At 38.1% G+C, this 22,837-nt stretch overlaps 2 protein-coding genes and 1 long non-coding RNA gene across 5 annotated transcripts in view; 1 reads left to right on the top strand and 2 right to left on the bottom strand.

Moving 5' to 3' along the window:
* Positions 1-6,026: 6,026 nt before the first annotated feature.
* Positions 6,027-8,908, bottom strand: LOC127501594 (uncharacterized). 2 transcript variants are annotated; one of them, XR_007926649.1, is made up of 4 exons: positions 8,709-8,908; positions 6,875-6,948; positions 6,621-6,755; positions 6,027-6,446 (listed from the first exon to the last, which is right to left on the bottom strand). It is a non-coding gene; the product is annotated as an uncharacterized LOC127501594 (long non-coding RNA). The 2 variants fall into 2 exon arrangements; XR_007926650.1 differs by having other exon boundaries at positions 6,621-6,660.
* Positions 8,459-11,845, top strand: btd (biotinidase). The gene is made up of 3 exons (XM_051873640.1): positions 8,459-8,971; positions 10,075-10,224; positions 10,324-11,845. Exons 1-3 carry the CDS (start codon positions 8,759-8,761, stop codon positions 11,545-11,547), a joined length of 1,587 nt encoding a protein of 528 aa, XP_051729600.1. The 5' UTR covers positions 8,459-8,758; the 3' UTR covers positions 11,548-11,845.
* A 914-nt stretch (positions 11,846-12,759) lies between these two features.
* The window catches only part of LOC127501585 (serine/threonine-protein phosphatase 6 regulatory ankyrin repeat subunit A), a 28,770-nt gene continuing 18,692 nt past the window's right edge, over positions 12,760-22,837 (bottom strand). For both annotated transcript variants that reach the window (XM_051873628.1, XM_051873627.1), the window contains exons 15-28: positions 22,407-22,518; positions 22,292-22,318; positions 21,805-21,879; positions 19,242-19,443; positions 19,023-19,110; positions 18,814-18,931; positions 17,434-17,644; positions 17,188-17,275; positions 17,019-17,102; positions 16,784-16,929; positions 15,931-16,013; positions 15,132-15,214; positions 14,920-15,011; positions 12,760-13,759 (exon numbers count right to left, since the gene is read on the bottom strand). In XM_051873628.1, coding sequence (XP_051729588.1) covers positions 13,470-13,759; positions 14,920-15,011; positions 15,132-15,214; positions 15,931-16,013; positions 16,784-16,929; positions 17,019-17,102; positions 17,188-17,275; positions 17,434-17,644; positions 18,814-18,931; positions 19,023-19,110; positions 19,242-19,443; positions 21,805-21,879; positions 22,292-22,318; positions 22,407-22,518 — 1,699 coding nt within the window. In that variant the 3' untranslated portion in view covers positions 12,760-13,469. The remainder of the gene's footprint in view (positions 13,760-14,919; positions 15,012-15,131; positions 15,215-15,930; positions 16,014-16,783; positions 16,930-17,018; positions 17,103-17,187; positions 17,276-17,433; positions 17,645-18,813; positions 18,932-19,022; positions 19,111-19,241; positions 19,444-21,804; positions 21,880-22,291; positions 22,319-22,406; positions 22,519-22,837) is intronic.

Raw genomic sequence — 22,837 nt, 5'->3', positions numbered from 1 at the left:
TTGGTAGGCACTATGAATGCTGAAAGGTATATAAAGGTGTTAGAGCAACATATGCTCCCCTCCAGATAACGTCTATTTCAGGGAAGGCCTTGTGTATTTCAGCAGGACAATGCAAAACCACATACTGCAGCTATTACAACAGCATGGCTTAGTCGTAGAAGAGTCCGGGTGCTGAATTGGCCTGCCTGCAGTCCAGATCTTTCACCTATAGAGAACATTTGGCGCATCATTAAACGAAAAATACGCCAAAGACAACCACAAACTCTTCAGCAGCTGGAAATCTAGATCAGGCAAGAATGGGACCAAATTCCAACACCAAAACCCTAGAAACTAGATGCCTAGACATCTTCAAACTGTTTTGAAAAGAAGAGGAGATGCTACATCATGGTAAACCGTCCCAACTATTTTGAGACCTGTAGCAGGCATCAAATTTGAAATGAGCTCATTTTGTGCATAAAATTGTAAAATTTCTCAGTTTAAACATTTGTTATGTTATCTATGTTCTATTGTGAATAAAATATTGGCTCATGTGATTTGTAAGTCTTTTAGTTTTCATTTTATTCAAATTTAAAAAATGTCCCAACATTTCTGGAATTCAGGTTGTAATTAATTGTGACGAAAATATTTCAGTCCCCAAACTTTTTTTTTTTATTAGTAAGCATTTATTTTGTGTGTTGAGTGTGTGGTAATGTTTATTTGTACTGTATGATGCACTAACTAGCTTGGCTATGGTTAATAATGGTCAGTGAGCATTAAATGCCAAGTGTGACGTCTGTATTTGCATCCTTCCAGCACTCATCTGTCTTTCCTTTCACTTCATTTCCAAACCCTCAAACCTGGCCAAAGTTACTTTTAGCAAATATACAGCTATCATTTTGCACTACAAATTTTGTCCAATCAAATGCTCTCTGAAAATCTCTAAAACATGAGAGCGTGAGAAAGAAAGCACGATTTCCATCGATATCAAAAAAGGTAATTTAGTAGGGAAAACAAGGAAAATCATATTTATTTGTTTTGTCAATGTCATTGTGGTCTTTGGTTCTTTTGCTGTTATCTGTAAGGACCTATGAAATAACTGAAATATTTTGGCGAAATGATGTAATGATGTAATGCGGTCAACAGACCTGGAACTACTTCTGTGTGCTTACTGAACAATAATTTTAGTTTTTAACAAATGTTGTAATCAAACTTTAAACCAGGACCTTAGTGCTCTTGACTGAACATCTTCTGTAGCTTTAGTAATAATAAGTGTATATTTAATTCATACAGTGTGGACTATGCAGTTTTTAATTTTACATTTGATTAGTTTATTTAATTTCTGTAGTAATCTTCTGTTATAGACCTACCTGAAAAACTGAAACCACTTCTTTGTTGAAACCACTTTCATTTCTTCTGTTGTGCTGGATTTATTTGTCCTATTAGTTTCTTTGTTCTTATTTTAGTACTTCATTTACTTATTTAATTGTCTTCAATAAGTAACTTATAACTTATATTAGTTAGGCTAGTATTAGCTTATTTTTTTTCTGTAATATCGAAATGGGTATCAAGAATTGTGAAAATTCAATGGGATCTAAAATTTTGGTATAAAAACCACCTTATTTGACCTTAATAAAATTACACAAACACATACCCTTTTTAATAATTTGCCTATAAACACCTGTCTTTAACCATTCTGCAGGTGGAAGGTCATTTAGAAATGTCAGCACAGTCAACAAAATTGTTTTTTTCCTTCTTTATTCTTAAGTCTTCATATACGACCATATATATTTTTTCTACATTTTTATAGCAAGCAGATAATTATCAGAGCAGAACAATCAGTAATCTGACACAATCTGACATTAAGTGCTAAAAACTTGTGCAGACACAGTCACAGGCACATCCCGTAGGTTTAGCTGTTTGACAGACAGAAGGAGATGATGATCATGGTGTTCAGATGAGCTGGAAGAGTTTGAGAAGTGCAGTGGAGGTGAGCGTGTAGATCAGAAGACCAGGCAGCCCCACCATCCCCACAGGAGAAAGAGATCCCGCGGTGCTTTCGGCTGTGTTGTTGGTTGTGCTGCTGGGTGTTGTTGTGATTTCGGTTGTTGTTTGTGTCGTTGCTGTGTTGTTGGTTGTGTTGGCATTGATAAGACCATAGCTTGCAATCATTACAGCCACTAGCAGTAGTAGTAGTATTTGAGTTTTGGAAGCCATATTCAGGTCACTATTTAGAAGAGACAAACAATGAAATAAAATGATTTCCTTCAGTTTTTAAAATCATATTCTATATATTAATATTTTATAACTAAGACACATCCCAAAATTGCCTGCATCTAATACGACCTCATAGAAAACATATCTTGTATATATAAAATAGTCATGCTTACCATTTGCCACTGATGACTGTTCTCTGCGTCTGTCGATTCTCTGGAAATGTAAATGTGAACAGCAGAATTGATCTTGGGCTTTTATTTGAATGTTACACATTACACCCTCGCAAGAGGCGGAGATGTGCAATTACTGCAGGATAGAGGGGACCGCTTTTAATATGATTTCATATGAAGTCAGTCTTCTTCTTAAAGGGATAGTTCACCTGAAAATGAAAATTTGGCTTTTAATTACGAGACAAACAATGAATCTTTCATATCAGTTCGGTACTTCAAACAATTATTTGATAGATTTTCAGGTGTCAGTGAGCTTTTTAAGGTTTATTCCCTCTAACCATGTGACTTTGAGCAGGTTTAAAGTTTTACATCAGCTGGAAGATGAAGGCATGGTCATATCAGGGTTCCTATGACAATGTGAAACTTGCTGGAAGGAAGAAAGTTTGCACACCAGTTGAATGATCATACTAGAAACATTTTTGAAGGCCAACATTTTTGTTCTTTGGTTGTTCATTAATTCTGCTAAAAAAACATCACCTGTGGGCATCTCTCTGAATGTTACAATGTACCTGTTTACTTGGATAAGTTGTAACAGTTAATGAAGTCTGCTACATAGTCAGTGATCTTAATCGAATATATTAAGACAAAGAATAGTGTTTTTTTAAAGCCCCTTGAATAAGCCAAATGAGACAGTGGCAAGGAAAACTCCTTAAGTAGATGAGGAAGAACCAAGACTCAGGTGGGGAAGCCCCTCTTCATATTTAAACAAACTGCTGAGAAAACATTTAGACTTGTTTCACCAAATACATTCAGGTTCTGCTGTAAGAGTGCTGGGGCTGACTGTTCTCCGCTCAGCACCAGATTTGTCTAATTTTTCCCCTCGTTTTTTGTTTTAAGCCTAAGGAAACCTTCTGCATGGAGTGCCAGAGTGAGGAAGCCAGTATAGATATAAATATAAATGCCATTTAGTTTAAACCCCTCTTGATGTCAGCCCTGCTTGTCATTTTCCAGTCTTAGATACATCAGGCTGTGTGCATACTGTACAGTATGGATGTAATATGCTGATGGAGACAAACGTTACTCACACTGCACACACCCTAGTGCACACCCTAGTGCACGTGTCATAAGTGGTCAAAGTGTGTTTTGGGCTTCATGGTGTCAGATCTCCAATAAACTAAAACAGCTCTTTTCAGATCAGCGTTTACAGTCATTTTTCTGACTCCAGCACTCTGCCGGCCAAATGACTTCACTTATAGGGTTAGTTCACCCAAAAATGAAAATAATGCCATTTATTACTCACCCTCATGTTGTTCTACACCCGTAAGACCTTTGTTCATCTTCGGAACAAAAATTAAGATATTTTTGATGAAATCCGATGGCTCAGTGAGGCCTCTATTGCCAGCAATGTCACTGAACCTCTCAAGATCCAGAAAGGTACTAAAGACATATTTTTAAAAGTTCATGTGACTACAGTGGTTCTACCTTAATATTATAAAGCGACGAGAGTACTTTTTGTGCGCCAAAAAAACACTGATTCAAAACAAAAGATTCGTAAAGCTTCGAAGCAGTGTTTTGAAATCACGGTAACTAGGGAGACAAAGAGTGGCGGGAATCAGAACAAAGACACGTGAGAAATGAAAACAATTTGAAAGTCCATGAAAACTACAAACAAACTGAACATTACTGTGACATAACGCCCCCTCCCGGTAGGCGCGTCCACGTGCCATGAAGAGAAGGCAATGATGAGGGCTGGCAAAGGGATGCCACAAACAGTTAGGAGGCGGCTTTGGAGGTGGACGGACAACCGGGAAGAGGTTCAACAGAAAAATCCAGCGAGGTGACGACGGTGAAAGGATCCATGGGATGGTGATTAGGGGATGACGATAAGACCCTGCCGGCGAAAAAGGAATGTTCCAGCTGGCACAGACCCAGAGCTTACCAGTGCCGACAGCCCATGGCAGAGATGAGGGAGGGAGGAGCTAAGATGTAGCTGGCTTGGCTAACGACATCTGGGGGACGACCAACGGAGACAGAGCCGGTGGATCAGATGGCACAGACCGAGGGTCGAGGGAGCTAAGCGACATGGCTAGTGCAGAAGACCCAGGCGGTGTCACGGCGACGAGCGACGTAGGTGGAGCCAGAGTACCCGAGGGCTGGGCCCGAAAGTCCATGGTGGAAGTGGTGTGACGACTGACCAAGGGGGAGCCGGTGGGACGGGGGAACCCAGAGGAGCCACTAGACTGAGGGTCTCTGGTGGAGCCGAAGGTGGGAGGAGGGAGTAATTGGCACATTGAGGAGCGTCTTGCGGTCGGTGTCCTTCAGGTCAGCTACGGTGAGCCATAGGTGCCTGTGAAGGACCACCATGAAGCCCATGGATCGTCCAATGGCCTGGGCCAAGCGCTTGGTTGCGATTAGCACGAAGTCTGTCGCCACGCACGTCTTTCATCGCGTCTGCGGTGACGTTGCTGCCGCCCATGGATTGCTGGAGCTTCACTCGAAAAAGCTGCAGCACCGCCATTGCATGAAGCGTGAGCGCTCTCGAAAGGGAACTTGTTGTGTAGTGTGAGCACCATGCCAATTCACATAGTCTCATAGTTCTGTAGTGTGAGCTTGCCTTAACTGGCTGGTCAGTCAAAAAGTAGGTTGCTACAATTTTTACAGATGTTACTGTTTTTGTTTATGAACAAATGTACATCTGCATCCTAACTCAAGCTAGTACTACCGTCAACTCAAGCTACTGTCAAATGTGCATTTCTAAGAGACAAAACATGTAATATTATTAATTTTGCAGCCTGCACTGCAAACTGTGCTGAAGATACGCGTCATCAAAGTCAGGCAACACAAACCTGTTTCGTGATGTGAAACAATATCACCTGTTAGAACATGCAAAAATGAAGAAATTCATTTTTCTATTAAGATTTTTATTTTGTTAATGAAAAATGACTGGAAAAGTGTAAAAATTCAAAAACACGGAGTCATCTTAAAAATCTTAAAGTGACAGCAGCCTAATATTCCTGCTGCCCTCTGTGTCATTACTGTCAATCAAACAGCTAAAGAGAAAGAGAGAATCACTCGCTGCTCTTGACTGAACATAGCTTTAATAATAATCATTGTATATTTAATTCATACAGTGTGGACTATGCCGTTTTTAATTTTACAATTGATTGGTTTTAATTTCTGTAGTAATCTTCTGTTATAGACCTACCTGAAACCACTCTTTATTTCGATTTGTACCTTTGTTCTGATCTGTTGCATTTATTTGTCCTACTGTTAGTTTCTTTGTTCTTATTTTAGTACTGATTGTTCAACTGTCTTCAATAAGTAACCTATAACTTATATTAGTTAGGCTCAAGTGTGCCGCAAATGTCCTGAAAAGTGAAGCCAAAGCGTCTCGATCGCCCCCCAGGTGAAGGTGCGTCGTCCATATTTATTAGTATTAGCTATATTAGCTTTTTTTCTATAATATCGAAACGGGTATAAAGAATTGTGAAAATTCAATGGGATCTAAAATTTTGGTATAATCACAATCTTATTTCACCTTAATAAAATTACTGAAATGCCCAACACATACATACCCTTTTTAATAATTTGCCTATAAACACCTGTCTTTAACCATTCTGCAGGTGGAAGGTCATTTAGAAATGTCAGCATAGTCAACAAAAGTGTTTTTTTCCTTCTTTATTCTTAAGTCTTTATATACAATCATACATATTTTTTTCTAGATTTTCATAGCATGCAGATAATTATCAGAGCAGTAAGTATCTGCAAAAACCATCAGTAATCTGACACAGTCTGACATTAAAGTGCTAAAAACTTGTGCAGACCCCATATCCCATAGGTTTAGCTGTGTGACAGACAGGAGTTGATGATCAGATGAGCTGGAAGAGTTTGAGAATCGCAGTGGAGGTGAGCGTGTAGATCAGAAGACCAGGCAGCCCCACCATCCCCACAGGAGAAAGAGATCCCGCGGTGCTGTTGGCTGTACTGTTGGCTGCGGTGGCATTGGTAAGACCATAGCTTGCAATCATTACAGCCACTAGCAGTAGTAGTAGTATTTGAGTTTTGGAAGCCATATTCAGGTCACTATTTAGAAGAGACAAACAATGAAATAAAATGATTTCCTTCAGATTTTTAAATGGTTTTAAAATCATATTCTATATATTAATATTTTATAACTAAGACACATCCCAAAATTGCCTGCATCTAATACGACCGCATAGAAAACATAACTCATATATATAAAATAGTCATATTTACCGTTTGCCACTGATGACTGTTCTCTGCGTCTGTCGATTCTCTGGAAGGATGTAAATGTGAACAGCAGAGTTGATCTTGGGCTTTTATTTGAATGTTACACATTACACCCTCGCAAGAGGCGGAGATGTGCAATTACTGCAGGATAGAGGGGAATGCTTTTATAATCTTTTTTTTGTTTTGTTTTTTTGTGCTCAGTCTCTTCCTCTTGAAGGGAAGTTCACATGAAAATGAAAATTCAGTTTTCAATTACTCACCCTTGTGTACTTCCGAACTTTTCTTCTGTGGAACACCAAATATTTTGAAGAACATTGGATCGAATTGACTTTCACTGTATTGACAAAAAGAAAGTAAGTCAGTGAGCTTTTTTAAGGTTTATTCCTTAAAGGTATTTTTTCCATCAGCTGGAAGAGGTTCTGTCTCATTATTAGGCACTGTCATATCATAGATTGGTTCCTATGACAAAGTGAAACTTGCTGGAAGCAAGAAAGTTTGCATATCAGCTGAATGATCATACCCAAACATTTCTGAAGGCCAACACACAGGGTTTTGTTGTTCTTTGGTTGTTCATTAATTTTGTTAAAACACATCACCTATAGGCATCTCTCTGACTGTCACAATGTACCTGTTTACCTGGGTAAATGCAACAATGGTGCTCAGTTCATGAGGTCTGTTACATAGTCAATTATCTTAACTGACTAGATTAAGACAAAGAATAGTCACTTTTAAAGCCCCTTGAGTAAGCCGCAAAGAAAACTCCTTAAGTAGATGAGGAAGAACCAAGTCTCGGGTGGGGAAGCCCCTCTTCATATTTAAACAAACTGCTGAGAAAACATTTAGACTTGTTTCAGCACCAGCTTTGTGTATTTTTTCCCCTCCTTTTTTGTTGTAAGCATAAGGAAAGCTTCTGTATGGAGTGCCAGATTTCATTTGGTCAGATTACCATCCTGTGCAAGAGTGTAAAATGGCTGGCCAAGATGGATGATTCCCATATCGTGCAGAGAGACTCCATGGAATTGCTCTGGTAGCTGAGGAATCCGGTATAAATATAAATACCATTTAGTTTAAACCCCTCTTGACGTGTTTAATGATGGCAAAATGATGGTGCTGACAAACCCTGAAGATGCAATGGCAAGTCTCTGCACGTTAGCATCATATTAGAAAACCCAAAAAAGCTTGTTTCAGATCAGTGTTGCAGTCATTTTTCTGTCTGACAGAGTCCAATGATTTAAAACATAACAGCCATCAGAGAGGAGGTCACGTCTAATTCTAATTTGCTTAGATGTTGAGCACTAAAGCAGTCAAATATTACACACTCGCATTAAGTTAATATTAACAGAATAATTTTGTATGCATGAAATACCATCATTTGCCATAATGTACAGTAGGCTATACAACAGACTACAGCACACTGCACGAGATATTATATCCCACAATGCAATATGCTCAACTACATCATCTATTGATTTAAATGACTAATTTCCAACTAATGAACAGTGCTGTGTAAGTTACTCTAAAAAAGTAATTAATTATTAGCTACATCTTCAACAGTGTAATATTATGTGCCAAAAGTAAGAATTGGAATTCGAATCTGAATAAAAACTGCTAAATAGCAATATCTGGATTCCACACGCTACAATAAGCAGGCGACATATTATGTAAACAATATTTTCAGCTATATATTGTTTTTTTCCACATGCCATTAAAAACAGTAGGCGGTAATGTATTTTATGGTGTGCAGTACCAACAAAGAACATATCTGTGCAGATGGAGCTCAGGTCAACCAATAGAATCGCGGATTGCGAGTGACGTAATGTCACCCGGAAGTCCATTAACAACAATGTGCTTTTGTTTATTATAAATATTTTTATACAAATGCATACAAATATATTTAGAAGTAAATATAATGTAAATTATCTGAAGAGATGTAAATAAGCAGCGAGCGACAACATTTCTAACTTTAGAAAATAACGTCATGGTTGTTTACCTGGTGCACTTCATGTTTATGTAAAATTGTTTTTAACCACGAAAATGAGACCCCTTAAATCCATGACAGATTTTGTAATGATTAACCTGAGCTTTTGGACTCACTTTTGAGCTCACGGCAGACTGACCCACACGAGTTCGTGTTCACCCTGCTCATGGCGCTCGGGTTTGCCGGGGTTTTGCTCTATTTGAGCGGACTGCACCTCATCCTCGCCGCGGATCATCTGTCCTATGTGGCGGCGGTGTACGAGCACCGCGTGCGGCTGAACTCGAACCCCAGAGTCCCGCTGGACCGGAGATCCGCCCTGGAGCACATGAAGCAAAACCTGCATGTGTTTGAAGAGCAGGCAGTGTTGGCAGCACAGCAGGTACACTTTCAGACAGTGTGAGAGCTTAAAACATTGATCAAAAGACTCGAACAAAAGGAATGCAATAAGAATTTGTACCCATTTAAACATATACAACATGTAAAACTATGAGTAGTATTAATTGAAGCAATATTTACGTCCCAGAAAATGTCACAGCTTAGTTTTATAGTGATAAACATCTCAGTGCTTTGTAATTGTCAGATACTTTTGTCAAAAGGTTGCTTATTTCACAAACACTTTGCACATGAACGTGCTTCTTGTCTCCTTTTTAAGATAAAACGACCCGTAAAATGCATCGAACAAAATACATGTTTAAACCCTACAACAATTGTTTACCAGCGATAGCATTTCAGAAGCAAAGTTAAAGGTCAACTATGAATGAGATACTAGTTTGCATAAAAGTAGGCAAATGGGGGCTAATGTATTAAACCATAAATATGCATGTTCATAAATTCTTTAACTGCTATTTCAGATTGTTATTTTCTGAAAGTTTGGCACTAAAGATTACACAAGATACAATAGGACTAACCCTAACCCAAGAATCAGTTAAAGGGATAGTTCACCCAAAAATGAAAATTCTGTCATTAATAACTCATGTCGTTCCAAACCTGTAAGACTTTCTTCAGAACACAAATTAAGATCTTTTTAAAGAAATCTGAGATATTTCCGTCCCTACATAGACACAACTACGAGCCTTCAAAAAGTTCATAAAGAGGTCGTAAAACTGATCCATATGAATCAAGCAGTTTAGTCCAAATTTTCTGAAGAGACTCAATTGCTCTATATGATGAAAATGTTTAATTTAGACTTTTTTTTCCACATATAAACATTGATCTGCGAACATGAACAGAAGCTCAACCGAAACTGCTTGACGCGTGAGAACAAACCTCTTCCAGAAGCTCAAACGTACTGCGTAACATGAGAATGAAACTCATTGGTTCTGGCAGAAGCTCAAACGTGCTGCGTAACACAAGAATGAACCTCACTGGTTCTTGCAGAAGCTCAAACGTGATGTGTAACACAAGAACTAACCCTTTAAGACACAGACATTCCTAAATTATTTCTATAGGACCTTTAACGTTTAAATATCATTCATCAAACAGGGTGCCCAGATCATAGTGTTTCCAGAAGATGCCATCCATGGGTTCAACTTCACCAGAGCTTCTATCGCTGGTTATCTAGAGACCGTTCCCGACCCTCAGGAGGTCACATGGAGTCCGTGTGCTGACCCACACAGATTTCCAGACACTGAGGTACAAAACTGATATTTACTACCCTTTTTAAAGAATCATTTGACATGATGAAAGCCAGTTTTTCCACAGTTTCTAACAAATTATCTGTTTCTTTCCCAGGTCCTCCAAAGCCTAAGCTGTATGGCTCAAAAGAACCGTCTCTTCGTGGTGGCCAACATGCCGTCCCGTCAGAGCTGTAACCGAACCGCCGACCCTCGCTGTCCTGCAGACGGCCAGTACCAGTTCAACACTAACGTGGTGTTCAGTGACCAGGGCGTCATTGTGGCCCGATATCACAAACAGAACTTGTACTTTGAGGCGGCGTTTGACGCTCCACCGGAGCGCGAGTATGTCACATTCACCACACCATTCGCGGGCCGATTTGGGGTGTTTACGTGCTTCGACATTCTGTTCCGTGACCCGGCGGTGACTCTAGTAAAGGACATGGGCGTCCGGCAGATCGTATACCCCACTGCATGGATGAACCAGCTCCCCCTACTGGCCGCTGTACAGTTTCAGCGCTCGTTCTCGCACGCAACGGGCGTCACGCTGCTGGCCGCCAACATCCGAGCTGCTGAGTACGGCATAACCGGCAGCGGCATCTTCACGCCATGGGATTCACTAATTCATCATGATACAAAGGGGAATTCTGGGAAACTGCTAGTACGTAGAGTGCCCGTTTTGGATCCATCATTTATTGGGGACAGAGCAGACAAAGCACTGGTGCCATTTTCTGGGTATCCAAAAGAGAAACTAAAGTCAGAAGAACCAGAAAAGATGCATGTTTGGCCTACAAGTAGCTTTGACCCAGATGATGGTGTAAAATACTGCCAGAAAGACTCTGAATGTGCACAAGGAGCTACATCTGCAGCCTTTACCTCCATCATGATGTATGATAATTTCACTTTGGTCCCTTTGCGAGGCAGTGAAGGGAACATTAGCATTTGTAGTGGCTCTGTCTGCTGCCACCTGCTGTTCGGGAGGTCCGACACGCATGAGTTTTATGCTCTAGGAGTCTTCAACGGCCTCCATGTGGTGCACGGGACGTATTACCTGGAGGTTTGTGCTCTGGTGAAGTGCACAGGTGATCATCACAGCAGCTGCGGAGGAGAAACCGAACACGCTCAAACGGCGGTGGACTTCAGGCTGACGGGGACCTTTACGACTAGCCATGTGTTCCCTGGAATCCTGGGTAGCGGGATGACTCTGGATATTCCGGATCATTCTGGTTGGGAGAGCGGGAACCGCTTTTACATGAGCCGGACGGGAATGAGCGCCGGACTCGTAACAGCTGTGCTGTATGGGAGACACTATGAGAAGGACAATCATGAAAAGATCATTTAATCTTACTGAAATGAGTTTCTTCACCCAAAAATGAAATCGAAAAATTCTGTCATAATTTTAATAAAACCTCATTCCAAGCCTGATATTTTTTTTTTTCCTGTCAAACACTGATTTTAAGAATATGTATGCTCTTCTGTCACCTTATTTTGCAACGTGGAAGTACATTATATTTTTTAAATGTGCAAGACTTTTGTCCAGTTTGCAATATCAAGGAGCATAATCTGTTTTGTAGTTAAATAATAACTGGAAATGGGTGACACCAAAATAAATTCCAAAATAAATTTATATTGAAATAGTCTCATGCTGTATTTCAAGTTATCTTATGTCATACAATGCTTTATGTGAGAAACAGACCCAAATTTAATGGCTGAAAAGGACATCAGTGTGAGTAAATGATGAGAGAGCTTTCATTTTTGAGATGAATGAACTTTTAAAACAATCATGTGAACAAAGTGCACAGCTAAACAGACTAGCAGTGGTTAAAGTCAGCATGAAACAGAAGTTGAGAAGTCTTTTCTTTCCCATTGTGACGTATATCTGAGTGAAACTGCTTTTCAAACAAGAAGAAATGTAGGGCGGGGCTTGATTTTGACCATGGGGAATTGATTAGATGGTTGTGGTTTGCTATTGGTGGATCTCATGTGAGTGACAGGTTGCCCCGCCCTCATCATCAGAGAAGAGAAGAGATGCTGCAAGAGGGAGGGGAATTGATTTTAATGAAAGGTTATGGGTAAATAACAGCTAATAACAATCAAAGAGATTTTTGATTTTTCAACTGCTGTATACCTACAAAAATAAATCTTGCCGGGCATTTACAGTTCTTACAAAACATTTAAATATTACAATTTAAAATATTTACAAAAACATACTTTAAATAATAGATAAATATGTAAATTAAATAAATAAAAAATATGTAATGTTGGGTAAAAAAAAAAAAAAAACTTGAAATAAAGGAAACTAATATATAAATATTAAATAGATAATACAGAATGTTAAATGGGGTATGACAATAAATATATTATACGCAAATATTAAATAAAAGTGAATCAGTGAATGGATTCAAAAACTACAGGATTGGATGAATAAAATGTTTTCTTGTAGGCATACTAATTCATGTTTAACATATTTTAACACATATTAACAAATTTCAATATAATATTATATAATTTTTAAATAGTTGCCAAGGTCCTGTAATAAAAAGACACTGTGGAATCTTATGGCAAAAATGATTTATTATTTAGAATTATTAATAATTATTAACAATGTACCAAAAGGTCAAGTCACACACCTGATCTTTTCATTGTCTTTGAACTCTTATAAAATAAATCACACACACACACACACACAACCATTCAAATTCATAATCTCTTTCACACGCACACACACACACACACAAAACAGGAAGATTGCTGTAATTCCTCACAACAGCAGAGGAATAAATACTCGTTAAATTTGAACCCTGAAAGTCTTCATTTTTTTATAATAAATAATCCATGATGCAAACCTAAATTCAATCTTCATGCACAAACGGGGATAAAAGTAAAGCTGGAGGGAAAGTCTGCAGCTCTTGGTCCCTGACGTCTTCAATTTTTCCTGTTTCTGTGGTTACAAAAATCCATCACCTCCTCACGTTCCACATAAATGCTGTGAATTACAGTCCCACAGCTGTCAATATGAGCAGAGTTCTTCTGATAAAGGAAAACAAAATGAATTTGGCTTTAAATAATGAGTATTAGTGATGCTTGAGTGTTCAAATCTAGACTGGTCAAACTGCAGCGTTTGCTCTTATTTTCCTGTTTTTCCGCTTTCTCCTGAGACTTCGGACTCACCGGTCATAGAGGGATGACCCTAATTAGCATAGTCACCATTCGGCCAATGAGGCGCTAGTTTAAGACACTGAGGGGCGGGACAGAGGCGTGTTGTCAGTACGTTTCTGAGTCTGAATCATTGAGTTCATCATCGGGGACGATGAGGCCGTCCTCGCGGCCCAGGCTGTTGAATTTACGGTAGGAGACGTGCTCAGACCGCAGCATGGGTAAAGGGTCAAAGGTCACGGTCTTGGATGGGCTGGAGTAATGGTTAATGGTGGTAAACGCGAGGCCCGATATGGTGCTGGGACTGCTGAGGGAGATGGGCATCATGGTGGCGAGTATCAGCGCCAAACAGTCGGCCACATCTTTGTTCGGGGCACAAGCCAAAGCTGGAGTGTAACCTGGGAAACACATTTTATTCAATTCAATTAATGTTTATTTGTATAGCGTATATTTGTATATACATAGTCAACTACTGTTGTTTTATTGTGCTTCATAAATAAATTGAGATATGAGCATGTCAAAGTAATGTCCATATATACAGCTATAATATAACATGTTGTGTGGTTAATGTCATGTATTTAATTAAACAGACACAACAAACATGTTAGGCAACAATTACAACTTGTGCTTGTAATGATTACAATATAAGGATAACATCCGACAGTTTTGTATGTCGATCCAAATGAAATATGTAAATCAAAAATCGGCAGTGAATTTGTACTTCAACTATTCGCACCGTGTAATGCAAATTTGTGCTGATGTAAATTTGCATGATGCAAATTTATGGTACAGAAATAATATTATCAGCAGTTTCGTTTACCTGGAATTGACCCATAAGCTCACGCTTCCGTTCAAAAGTTTGGGGTCAGAAAGATTTTTTTCTCACCAAGGATGCATTTATTTAATCAGAAATACAGTGAAAATAGTAATATTGTGAAATATTGTTACAATTAAAAAGAACAGTTTTCTGTTTGAATACATTTTAAAATTTATTCCTGTCATGTAAATCTGAATTTACTGTTGCTTTTGATCAATTTAAGGCATCCTTACTAAATAAAAGTATTATTTTTCCCCCCAAACTTTTGAATGGTATATATGTATTTTTTTCAATGAAGTGAAAGTGAGATTTCAATTTAAAATCCTTGATGCAGTGTTACTGTAGTACCACTGAGATGCAATTATATAGTTTTTATTAATATTTTGAATTTGTTTTTATTTTTATATTTTCTGTTTTCAATGAAATTTTGTTTTTTTTTGTCATTTTTATTAGATTTTTTTTATTAATTTTTATTTCAGTTTTAGTTTATTTTAGTAGTTAAACTAAACAAAAATGAGAATGTTGCCTTGGCCACATTCTTTATTTTAATTTATTTCAGTTAACATTTAATAAGTATTTATTAAGTATTTTTTAAGAATTTAGGTATATATTTATAATTATTTTATAAGTATTTATTGATTATTTATTAAGTATTTTTTATGGTTTTACTGTTTTAGTTATCTATAATAACCCTGCATTGATGAAAAATGTGGTGTGGTTTTAAACGCTTTAAACGCCCACCGTTTTCATCCACGGCGAGGACACTGGCTCCTTTACCCAGCAGCTCCTGCACGACCACCGTGAGCCCGTTACGAGCGGCGACGTGTAGCGGCCTGGGACGAGAGAGAGAGAGAGAGAGAGAGAGAGAAGCAGCTCTCTTTAATCTTGAGATCATGAGGAGGAGGAGAACAAATGGAAGGGAGCTTTTGCATGCGTGAGGAGACTGAACTTACGTCTGCAGCGCTGCGTTTGTGCAGTTGATGAGGTTTCTGTCCGTGACCTTCTCAAGAATTAACAAGGCACTGGTTTCGTGTCCCTACAGCACAGAAACAACACAAGTGAAAATAGATTTGCATTTACAGAAGGAAGTACTAGAGTATGCAAGGCTGTAAAAGACATGCTATACTATATGAATAAAAAAAAAAAAAAAAAAAAATAGTAATTAACCTTGACAAGAATAACAATAGTCAGAAAAATCTATTTTTTAAATGAAACAGTTTATTGACCAAATACTTAAAAATATCTTTAAAAAAAAGTGTGTTTTGTTAAGTGTCATATTTGATACATCAGTCTTTTATGGCTCATATAGTCTAATATAGTGAGAATATGGAGGGAAATAACACCTCAGTGTGATTCAGAGGCCCAAAATGAGCAAAAATATGAAATTTGGTCCATTTGTTGTTATATAGTACATGGTCAAAAACCAAGAAGAGATATTTATAACAGCATAACAAACTACTTGTATAAAATGTATATATGTAAATATCAGCTGTCTCTCTGTATCTGCCAATAATATGTCTTCTTAAAATGATATTTAAATGCTTTAAATATGATACAATAAAAGGCTTTTTAACTCATATTTGATTCTCAGAGCTTTGGACTACGGGTTTATGATTTAAACCGAGGGTTTTTTGATCCATTTAGCAGCAGGAGGAATTGATTTTACATCTCAACAGCTCTGTACACATACTGGTTTGGACTGTGTTGATGATGTTTGTATGTACATTAGATGCTGGGCTCTCGTGTTTGTACCTTACTGCAGGCCAGATGCAGGGCTGTGTTTCTGTGTGCGTCCTGTAATGTGAAATCTGCTTTCGCGCTGCTCACCAGCACCTCTGCACAAACAAAACACTCGTCATCATCACCATCACTCATATTAACATCGCTATCAACATATCCAGTTGCTTTCTGACAGATCTCGACGAGCATGTTGACATGTTTACATGTTTACAGTGACTTCATGAATTTAACGATACAGACATTGGAAGGAACCTCTATCGCCCTCTAGAGTAACAGCAACCCAATGCCATAAATTAAATAAAAAATAAAATAATTAGATGAAGTTAGATGAAATTATTAAAGTTGAAGTACTAAAATTACAAAAACTACAAGCTAAATAGAAAAAAAAAAAAAAAAAAAAAAAAAATGACAAACTTTGAACTTTCTATTCATCAAAGAATCCTGAACAAACTTTTTTCAACATTGATAATAATCAGAAATGTTTCTTGAGCAGCAAATCATCATATTAGAATGATTTCTGAAGGATCATGTGACACTGAAGACTGGAGTAATGATGCTGAAAATTCAGCTTTGATCACAGGAATAAATTACATTTTAAAATATATTCACATAAAAAAACAGTTATTTTAAATTGTAATAATATTTCACAATTTTACAGTTTTTACTGTATTTTTTAATCAAATAAATGCAGACTTGGTGAGCAGAAGAGACTTCTTTAATTAAAAATTGTTACCGACCCCAAACTTTTGAAGGGTAGTGTATGTAAACTCAAGAAATGTTACTTTATTTCTGCTGTTTGATCTCTGAACTCTTTGTAACTGAAGAAAAATATGTATATATCTTCAGAGCGCAGTATGTGTCTCACCTACGGCGTTGGTCTGTCCGTTCTCGGCCGCCATCATGAGCGGTGTTTTTCCCAGCATGTCAGTGCAGTTGACCTGAGCGTTGTGACCCAGCAAAAGCTGCAGACACTCCACGTGATCGGTGTAAGCGGCGGCGTGCAGCGGCGTCCTACGGGACACACAAAACACATGGAATATAAAGAATGGAAAACTAAAGAATATAATGTGCTGCTGTTCCTACAGAAACCCTGTTCTCACCTGGACTGTGAGTCTGTGGCGTTTACGATCGCTGGACCTAACGTTTCAATCAGCATCTCAGCAGCAGATTCGTTATCGTTAATACTGAAACAGAGAGATAGAGGAGAGATGTGATGCTTTTATACGAACATCCAGGAGGAAGCACATCACATCAGCAGGAGTTTCTTACACAGCGCAGTGGAGTGGACTGAAGGAGTTTCCCTCCATCTTGTGAAACACGTCCTGCTCTAAGAGCAGCTCCACACACGCGTCATGACCTGAGATCGACAGATCAACACAACATGAATAGAAAGTTCAAAAGAACAGCATTTCTTTGAAACAGAATCTTTTGTAACTTTACGGTCACTTTTGATCAATTTAATCATCCTTGAGGAATAAAAGTATTCATCAGTTTAATTGATGGAGGCATGTTTACCGTTATAACACGCCCAGTGCAGCGGTGTGTAACCACAGTTGTCCTTGAGGACGAGGACGCTCTTTTGGATCTTCATAAGGGCCCTCAGAACCCCAACGTGACCGCAAGCAGCCGCCAGGTGCAGAGGAGAGCGCCCCCTACTGTCCTGAACCAGTAAACTGGAGCCGTGCTGCAACAGCGCCTCCACACACGCCTCATGACCCATCACCGCCTGAGACACACAGTGAAGAGGAGCGATTATCACATGGACAGAGAGACGCTCTTACCTTAGAACGACTTTGAACAATGACTTTTGTTACAGGTTCAGTCAGACCTACAAGTCTGTAACTGTAATTTGTGGCATAATGTGGATTACCGCAGTAAAAAATTTCAACTCATTACAGTTTTTGTTAAATAAATACATACATAAACAAACAAATAAATAAATAAAACATACTGTTCCAGTTTTGGAACAGATTGGTAAGCAACATTTGTGGAATAATATGGATCGCCACAAAAAAATAATTCAACTTATCCCTGTTTTTGTGAAAAATAAATAAAAAAAATGAACCCTCTTTTTTTATTTTCAGTAAAATCAATGTAATATATTTTTGTTCAATGATATTTTTTCTTTTGTATTTTGAGATAATTTTATGTTACTAATTAATATTTATGCAATACTTTTGATCAATTTTTTCCCCATTGAAAACAATAATAAAAATTAATATTAATTTTTCAATAAATTTATTTCATGTTAAAATAGAGAGAAGGCCTTTAAAAACCAATTTTTGAAGGCAGATTAGTGTCATCTGGTGGGAGTAAAAAAAGAAAAACATCTGTAATGCCATGGTGTAACCACTAGATTCCTATATAGCTCTATATAAAGAGGCTTGTAAATTGTTGTTTTCAGACATAAAAACTTACTTTGATTAGGTTGTGGATTTGGATATATTTAGATATTCTCAAAGACTACTTTTTGTCAATGTTTAGATATTTTTTGTTTGAAATGTTGATTTGAAGTGTCAGTGATTCCATCAATTTTACTACACTCAAACCTGAACACAAAGAAAGATATTTTGTTACATATAAAATTCAATAAAATTTCTGATTTCAACCTCTTATTTGAGTCTTCCGGCTCATATTCTTACAGCCACACCAGTTAATGTGTCTATTTTGCACTCCTGATTGATTTAGGAGTGTCACTCCTTCACTGCTGTGTGCTTTTTTTCTGCATCGTGGCTGATTTGTAGATTGTACCCCCCAAAAACTGCTGTCTTTTTTAATATTCATTTCCTATGGCGGTCATTTCTGACTGCGAACAACACAAGTGTGACAATTTTTTTCGACCATTTCGTTTTTTTTCAAATCAAGTCCACAATTTGTGAGAGGTGTGTGACTGACCCCGCGGTGGAGGGCCGTCCGGCCCCATTTATCCCTGGCCTCCACGCTAGCTCCTTTACTCAGCAGAAGATACACACAGTCTGTGTGTCCACCCAGAACCGCCAACATCAGAGGAGTCCTGACAACAACAACGACACACACAATGAACCTATTCATCAGACTGACAGTATTCAAGCATATATCTGAGATCCAGAAGCCCTGAAACTCACTGTCCCTTTCCATCACGTATATCGATGGCTGTTTGCTGATCGGCGTTATGTATGAGCAGACGCAGACACTCCGAGTGACCGTTCATGGCTGCAGACGGACAGAATCAAACATACACAATAAAATAACACACATAATCTGGCCTAACACATCAGCTCATGTACCATCAGTCTCAGTCAGAAAAGAAAGACGGAGAAAGAAAGACATTTGTTGTTGTTGACCTGCAGAGTGTATGGCGCTTCTCTTGTGTGTGTAGTCCTTCAGCAGCATGGACGCGCCCTGATTGATCAGGATATCCACACACTCCACGTGACCCTTAAACGCAGCCAGACTCAGAGCCGTGTGACCCTGAGGCGTCCTCACGTCCAGATCCAGCAGAGACTGGACCAGAACCTCAAGAGCGTGGTGGTGACCGTGATATGCCTGGAAAAACACACACACCAACAAACGTACCAACTTCAGTTTTCAAATTTCATTATTTTATTCAACATACAACCTACTGTGTTATATACAAATATTATAAAACAGACTTCAATGCTAAAATCTGATTGGATGAGCCATGTTTTAAAGCACTGAAGCTGACTTTTGACTTGCATTGTTGACACTCAAACCTACACTTAGACTAATGAACAATATTATTTGGTTGAACAGGTGTTTATTGTGATTATTACTAATATTACATGTAATTATTTAGAAAACATTTTATTTGCCTTTTATTTATTGAACTTCCAGCCTAGAGAACACCACTTAACCTAGGCAAAATCAATGCAATACTGTGTTATTTTAGTATTATTTATATACTATTATAGTATCTATTCATATTTTAAATTTAATTTTTACTTTTTATTTTAATTGTTTTTAAAGTTTTATTAATTTTGATATGTGCTATAGTGGTTTAAATAATTCTATATAGCTTCAAATTACTTTTAATTTTCTTTTCAGTTTGAGTTTTAGCAATTTTAGTACTTCAACAAACATTTATATACAGGTGCTGGTCATATAATTAGAATATCATCAAAAAGTTGATTTATTTCACTAATTTCATTCAAAAAGTGAAACTTGTATATTATATTCATTCATTACACACAGACTGATATATTTCAAATGTTTATTTCTTTTAATTTTGATGATTATAACTGACAACTAAGGAAAATCCCAAATTCAGTATCTCAGAAAATTAGAATATTACTTAGGACCAATACAAAGAAAGGATTTTTAGAAATCTTGGCCAACTGAAAAATATGAACATGAAAAGTATGAGCATGTATAGCACTAAATACTTAGTTGGGGCTCCTTTTGCCTGAATTACTGCAGCAATGCGGCGTGGCATGGAGTCGATCAGTCTGTGGCACTGCTCAGGTGTTATAAGAGCCCAGGTTGCTCTGACAGTGGCCTTCAGCTCTTCTGCATTGTTGGGTCTGGCATATCGCATCTTCCTCTTCACAAAACCCCATTTTCTATGGGGTTAAGGTCAGGCGAGTTTGCTGGCCAATTAAGAACAGGGATACCATGGTCCTTAAACCAGGTACTGGTAGCTTTGGCACTGTGTGCAGGTGCCAAGTCCTGTTGGAAAATGAAATCTGCATCTCCATAAAGTTGGTCAGCAGCAGGAAGCATGAAGTGCTCTAAAGCTTCCTGGTATACGGCTGCGTTGACCTTGGACCTCAGAAAACACAGTGGACCAACACCAGCAGATGACATGGCACCCCAAACCATCACTGACTGTGGAAACTTTACACTGGACCTCAAGCAACGTGGATTGTGTGCCTCTCCTCTCTTCCTCCAGACTCTGGGACCCTGATTTCCAAAGGAAATGCAAAATTTACTTTCATCAGAGAACATAACTTTGGACCACTCAGCAGCAGTCCAGTCCTTTTTGTCTTTAGCCCAGGCGAGACGCTTCTGACGCTGTCTGTTGTTCAAGAGTGGCTTGACACAAGGAATGCAACAGCTGAAACCCATGTCTTGCATACGTCTGTGCGTAGTGGTTCTTGAAGCACTGACTCCAGCTGCAGTCCACTCTTTGTGAATCTCCCTCACATTTTTGAATGGGTTTTGTTTCACAATCCTCTCCAGGGTGCGGTTATCCCTATTGCTTATACACATTTTTCTACCACATCTTTTCCTTCCCTTCGCCTCTCTATTAATGTGCTTGGACACAGAGCTCTGTGAACAGCCAGCCTCTTTTGCAATGATCTTTTGTGTCTTGCCCTCCTTGTGCAAGGTGTCAATGGTCGTCTTTTGGACAACTGTCAAGTCAGCAGTCTTCCCCATGATTGTGTAGCCTACAGAACTAGACTGAGAGACCATTTAAAGGCCTTTGCAGGTGTTTTGAGTTAATTAGCTGATCAGAGTGTGGCACCAGGAGTCTTCAATATTGAGCCTTTGCACAATATTCTAATTTTCTGAGATACTGAATTTGGGATTTTCCTTAGTTGTCAGTTATAATCATCAAAATTAAAAGAAATAAACATTTGAAATATATCAGTCTGTGTGTAATGAATGAATATAATATACAAGTTTCACTTTTTGAATGGAATTAGTGAAATAAATCAACTTTTTGATGATATTCTAATTATATGACCAGCACCTGTATATATTACACACACACACACACACACACACACACAAAATAACAGCACTGATGCAATACACAGTTTTAGGCGATTTTTGAGTGACTCTTTGTTTTATAAATGGCTGAATGGCAGAAATATTCCACATATATAATATATATAATATTCCATTATTATTTTACGAAGCCGGAGATCTGGATCTGTAACTCACCGCTAAGTGTAAAGGGCTGATGAGAGGCTGGACGTCAGTGTCGTGTAAGATGCTTGATGCAGACGTGTCCAACAGCTGAAATATACATATATTCATGGCTTTATGAAATTTAAAACACAATTTAAAACAGTTAAACAAAAGGAATAAAGTGAAAATTGTGGCATTCACAATGCATGCAATTTAGAGCGAATCAATATTCCAAAAAATAAGGACAGGAATTTATGTTATTTATCAGGATGAGATTGGATCATGAAATGTTATTATTATTAATTATTATAATTTATTATTTTGCACTCTTTGCTTGTTTATATCAACATAAAATGATTATGGAGGAGAAAGGTATTACATTTTGATAGTTTATGAAAGAATACAAAAATGTTTTTTTTCACAGGGTTAATTTTGAACTCATGTTGATTAATGTGTCCATTAGAGGGCAGCACTGAGTGTTGTTTTGTTCAGTCCACACAGAAATACAGGTTAAACTCACCACATCTAATGGCGTTTCATTGGCGATCTACAAAATAAAACACAGAGAAACACACTGAAGACAGAGCAGTATTGAGGAGTGTTTTAGGCTCACTGTGTTCAGATGATGTACTAACCATCTCCAGACACACTCGGTGACCGTACGCTGAAGCGTAGTGAACAGCACTGTATCCATCTTTATCCCTGAGACCTGGATTCGCATCATTCCTCAATAGATACTCCAGACACCTGACAGACAGAGAGAGACCGATAAGCTCAAACATTCAACAGATGGAAGTAAAACTCCATTCATTTTCTCCATGGAGAAATTGTTTTTATTAATGATAACTTATACATTTTTAAAGACAGCACATTAGTTCATATTTGTGAAAGAAAGTAGTATGCAGTATCTGTGCACAACAAACACATTTTCTGTGTGCCTGAAAAACCCGGATGACCTACTACATTTGCTGACACAGTATGTGCAACTAGAGCACATTATGTAAACACACAATGGAGAGTGTGCTTGACTCGACCTTCCATTTCCAGTATGATGAATGACAATGTG

This window comes from Ctenopharyngodon idella, chromosome 19 (genome assembly GCF_019924925.1).
Source record: "Ctenopharyngodon idella isolate HZGC_01 chromosome 19, HZGC01, whole genome shotgun sequence".
NCBI lineage: Eukaryota > Metazoa > Chordata > Actinopteri > Cypriniformes > Xenocyprididae > Ctenopharyngodon > Ctenopharyngodon idella.
This window is presented reverse-complemented; position numbering and strand designations above follow the sequence as displayed.

Coding starts and splice junctions, on each gene's coding strand:
- btd (XM_051873640.1), top strand. CDS start 8,759: ATGGCGCTCGGGTTTGCCGGGGTTTTGCTCTATTTGAGCGGACTGCAC. Junction 8,972..10,074: donor CAGTGTTGGCAGCACAGCAG/GTACACTTTCAG, acceptor TTCATCAAACAG/GGTGCCCAGATCATAGTGTT. Junction 10,225..10,323: donor ACAGATTTCCAGACACTGAG/GTACAAAACTGA, acceptor TTTCTTTCCCAG/GTCCTCCAAAGCCTAAGCTG.